The following is a 5059-nucleotide window of genomic DNA, read 5'->3' as shown; positions in this document are numbered from 1 at the left end:
TGTGTTCTCTGGTGCTTTATGAGCATTGGTTCGTTTAGGAAGAAGTTAGATATAAAATAAATAAACTCTACCAATTACTAATAATCAAAATTCCCCGGGTCTGAAAACTATACTATAGATCAGTGCAATATAGAGCAATTATCTCGTAGTAACATGGCTTATTGGTGAACCTGCCCAAATGCATGTATTCAAAAACCTAATAGAACACAGCAAGGTGAAATAAATAATTGCTGCTGGTTTATTTTAGGCATATAGAGGTAATTAAATAACACAAGTTATTTTTCTTTAAATATGCAGAATTGGGTCCGGTTATTTTGTTTAATAAAGGAGTATTGTATCCTTAACCTACTTTATCTTATATTACATATCTATTCAGCATGCTAAGTATGAGCATGCTCAAGGGCTATTAGATTAACAAGCATGGTGGCTCTTGTGTTCCTGGAGAGGGAGCACTATTCTTATAAAAATAACCGCGTCTTATTATGGGACGTCAAATAATTTAATTGTAACACACAGCACTGTTCTGTGCTGGTACAAATCCTGGACTTACCAGGTTTGTGTGATAGCTATGCCAGCAGTAGATCTAAAAAAAAAAAACAGACAGAAATCATGGTTCCTGGGGTGAAGAATCAGGCTGACCCTCCGCACTCTGCTGGACAATAAAGTCCGCATCTTCTGGGAACTGAAGCTGCAGCTCTTTATTTGTAATGTAGCGGTCTCCTGCAAACTCTGAGAAGTAAAGGGCTATATCTGGATGTGTTATTTCTGCTGGAGATGGATGTGGTTCAAGATCCTCTGCAACAAATGTAAAAAGAAATTAGTACCAAAGCATTACTACATTTATGAGGGTGACATCTTTCAATGAGGACACCTGTTACAACCATCTAATAGTTTTCAGTTACAAGGCTATAAGGATTTGTTAGAAGATTCAGTAGTAGAGATTAGTGAGCGGCTCTAGCTTGTTTGTAGTATTTGAATAAGTTAGGGACAGATAAATCATTGTGTACCATGTCACATTTCACAAAACATAGTGTTAAAGGAGAACTATGGGGTTAGGGCTTTTCCCTAGAGTTTCCCTTAGGGTAACGGGAGGACACAAACTAGCGTCCTCCCATCACCTTAAGCTCAGTATACCACGAGCTACAGCTTGCTGTATACTAAGACGCCGCAGCTGAAGCGGATCCCGACAATTATGTCTGGATCCGCCCAGCTGCGTGAGTGACAGCTGGCTCTGCCTATCTAGAGGCAGAGCCAGCTGTACCCGACCCCTCCCCCGTCCGTTCCCGCCAGTCAGCGCTGGAGGATCTGAGTGGGGAATCCTGCCCCTCCCCTGTCACGGCAGAGAGCCGTGACAAGATCGAGAAGTGAGCGCATGCCGGTGTGTTCGCTCACCTCCCGATCTACTGAGCCGACCTGTGACAGTCTCATTGTCACAGGTCGGCTAGAACTATGAGGTGAGTGAAAAGCACTCACCTCATAGTTCTCCTTTAATGTATTTAATGTACCAGTAGCTGATATGGTCAAGCTTTTTGGACCACCTTAGAATATTTCAGGACCCCCTAATGCAAGCTTTCAGAACCCCAAAATACAAACCCTCACAACTAGGGATGCACCGATATATCGGCCAAAAATTTGGCGCTAAATGCCGAAAGTGCCATTTTCCTGCCGATACAGCGGCACATCCAGGTTTCTCTCCTCCCCGCTGGGCGCTGCTCTGTGTCCCAGCGGGGAGGAGATAAAGTGACAGCTGGCCGAGCGCTGTGAAGGCCGGTGTCTCTCCTCCCACACCGCTTGGCCGCCTATCACAGCGCTGATATCACACCGCTCGGCCGCCTATCACAGTGCGGCAGAGCGGTGTGGGGGCGGAGACAGCGTTTAGTTTCCCTGAACTTGCTGTCCAGTACAAGATCACAAGGCAGAGAGAAATCTCCAGCAGCTGTCAATCTACTAGCTTGGAGTAGGAGGAGCAGGAAGAAGGGAGCAGATAGCCTTGCTGTGCCTGTGGAGACATGCGCAGCTTAGTAGCACATACAAGGGTGACTCTCTGCAAGGGAAAGGACTGACTTTAATATCACTTTAATCATTTAAGTTAGTATTACTTATACTACAAACAAATCATTTATAGTGCTTGCACAATGCTGGGATAAATTAACTGCTCTGTGCATGTCATCACATGCGCATAAGCTACATCATCCCTGGCTGGCTAATCAAGATTGCCCCGAAGAGGCCAAATCCAAAACAAGACTGGGCAAAGAAATTGGCGCTGGCGAGGGAGCTTACTGGAGCAGAGGTATGTGTACGTTTAGTTTCATTTTAAAGGGAACCTTTAGGCCTGGTTCACACCTGAGCATTTTTCCGCGTGGATCTACTTGCGCTAAAACACGCAAAAACACACATTTCCATGTAAGTCAATGGTGACTGTTCACAGCTTAGCGTTGAGTCGCGTGTGGGAAACGGCTGTCACGCAGGAGCTATTTTCAGGCGGATGTCGAGCGGGTTTAGGTCCCATAGACATCTCTATGCTGGGAGAAACATGCCTTTTTAAAGGCAAAAATGCGCAGAAAAAAAATTGTGCGATAAACACGCAAAGTTGAAACCACCTAGGTGTGAACCAAGTCTAAGTGGGTTCTCCAGAAGATACATGAAGATGTGATATTCGTTTGTAGTTTGGGCAAAATATGCAGGTTCACCACACACACACACACACACACACACACACACACACACACACACACACACCAAGGGTCCCCATGTCTAGTGTGTCCTACACTAATAATATTTCATATTTACTTTACTAAAAAAAAATAGAAACGTTTTTACATTTCCTTTTTCATCTTATTAAATAAGGTCAGCGTGTACAACTATGCATTCTATTTAAATGATACTATAGCACAAATTAAGATTACAATTTAATTGTCGATAAAGCCAATTGTCTTCACCCACCTTGAGCGACATAATTACAAGTACCATCATCAAGAAGCACACTATAAAATGGCTGCGCTATTCCTTTTGAGAGGTGGTAGAGGTCCAGGTTTTCCATCCAGTCCGGTGGCATCATACACAAAGGATCCCAGCTGAAGATTACACAACTATAATCATATCTGGAAAAGTGAAAAATGGGTTGAAAATCAGAAGAGTGAAAAGATGTGATGAACAATTTGTTTATTGGAAGATTGATGGGATGTTGATTGGCATATTTTTATTTTATTTTACTGCGGATATTACATTGCAAAACTATCAATTTAGCATACAAATCTTACTAAAGTATTACATAGAGAAGCTTCAGGCACCCAGACTAAAGGAAAAAAGCCAAAAGCCAAAGTAAATGCCTTACTCACTCTAATGCTGAAAGAACCTTCAGCCCTATGCTCACGGAACAGAAAAGCTAAACAAGAAGGGGTGTTCTAACCAAGAATAGGCTTCATGATGCATTTGAAACATAGCCACCAAAGTAAAAGTTATATTTACCTACTTTTTTCCCTTTTAGTTTTGTATAGATTAATGGAAGTTAGATCCTCAGTCAGCTTTTTTGCCATTGTGTCCCATTTGGGAGATTCCTGTCACTTCCTGCCCGATAGCCCCAACAAGAAGTGAGAGGAAATCCCTCCAAAGAGGGAAATCTGGTGGTCAGCAGGGTCACCAGAACTAGTGTCCATAAAGGAAGATTTCCCATCTATTCCTGTTCTAATGACAATCCAAAATTTGAAGTTCTTTTTTTACTTTCAGGGATAAGGGTCACCAGGGCAAATAGAAAGGGTGAATGTCTACAAAAAAAGTTTTGGCATCAGTTGCACTTTAACAAGGCATCACTACAACTCTTCATGATGAGCCATAAACTCAAGTAAGATACTCTGTATGAACCTCATAAGCACAGGAACTACATGCGCATTTAAACCTTTCCAGGACAATAATATTTGATGCTGTGTAAGTCTGACCCAGGCAGCTGTGTGTAAATTAAAGTATGAACAATTCGATACAAAAAGCACTTTAAGCTAGACTTTCTGCTGCTTACTCTACAACAGCGGTTCTCAACCTGTGGGTCGGGACCCCTTCGGGGGTCGAATGACAATTTGCCAGGGGTCGCCGGGAGTCTCCCACTATTAGATAGCTATTAGATTATCATCATTATTATTAATAATAAAAGTTGACACCCTCGGCTTGCGTTATATGGTTTGCCATTTTAGCTGTTACAACAGTGGTTCTCAACCTGTGGGTCGCTGTGTGATTTCTGCTGTGCTCAGTGAGAGTCCCTTTCAGCCCTCTCTTAGCGCAGCAGTGTCAGTTCTCCCACCACGCCGCCAGATGTCGCTGCAGCAGTCGCGTCAACCCTAAATTTTACCGTTGGGGGTCACCACAACTTTGCAAATGTTACCAAGGGGTCCCGGCCTAGAAAGGTTGAGAACCACTGCTCTACAAGGACCTGCTAAATCGGCTCTCCGAGTCAGCTGCAGGATAGAAAATGGACTCTGTGAATACACTAGAAGTTAAAATTAACTTTACAATATAAACATACCTTTTATGTCTCATAATAAGTCCTACAGAATAACACACTTCCTTCTCATTGGACCTCAGCTTTGTATGAAGTGTACTGTCATCCTTCCTTCTCTCTATATGTTCCAAAGTATGTTGGACTAGATATGCCACAGCACCATGCTGCGACGGGTCCAAAGCCTGAATGTTCTGCAGGATATCCAAGACCTACCAAACAAAAACATATCAACACAGAATTAACCAGGATGTTGTCCACACCGACTTCACATTCATCTCAGGCTTAGTGCTCACCACACATAATAAATGTTTCTCCATGGTGATAAGTAATAACTACATTTGAAATTATGTTACATATCACAATATGATTGGATGTAGCCATTCTATACTGCCTCTGAAATTGCAGCTGCTAAAATGACTGACTCAAAATCCCAAACCTGTCCAGGAGAATTTTAAAAAGGAAAAATCATCTCTAGTCAGCCCTGGAACCAAACTTTTACTTCTACAGTAGTGAAAGCCATTAAAGTGCGTGTAAAGCCAAAACGTTCTTTTCGATTAGAGCGAGTCAGAT

The 5059-nt window shown here is 42.6% G+C and overlaps 1 protein-coding gene across 1 annotated transcript in view; it reads right to left on the bottom strand.

Moving 5' to 3' along the window:
• Positions 1-607: 607 nt before the first annotated feature.
• The window catches only part of FBXO21 (F-box protein 21), a 20779-nt gene continuing 16327 nt past the window's right edge, over positions 608-5059 (bottom strand). The window contains exons 10-12 of the mRNA XM_018554270.1: positions 4514-4698; positions 2944-3101; positions 608-795 (exon numbers count right to left, since the gene is read on the bottom strand). Coding sequence (XP_018409772.1) covers positions 608-795; positions 2944-3101; positions 4514-4698 — 531 coding nt within the window. The remainder of the gene's footprint in view (positions 796-2943; positions 3102-4513; positions 4699-5059) is intronic.

The sequence above is a fragment of the Nanorana parkeri genome, unplaced genomic scaffold (assembly GCF_000935625.1).
Source record: "Nanorana parkeri isolate BGI_ZX_2015 unplaced genomic scaffold, ASM93562v1 scaffold152, whole genome shotgun sequence".
NCBI classification, from domain to species: Eukaryota; Metazoa; Chordata; class Amphibia; order Anura; family Dicroglossidae; genus Nanorana; species Nanorana parkeri.
The sequence above is the reverse complement of the archived record's forward strand: the minus strand, read 5'-3'. Positions and strand labels throughout refer to the sequence as shown.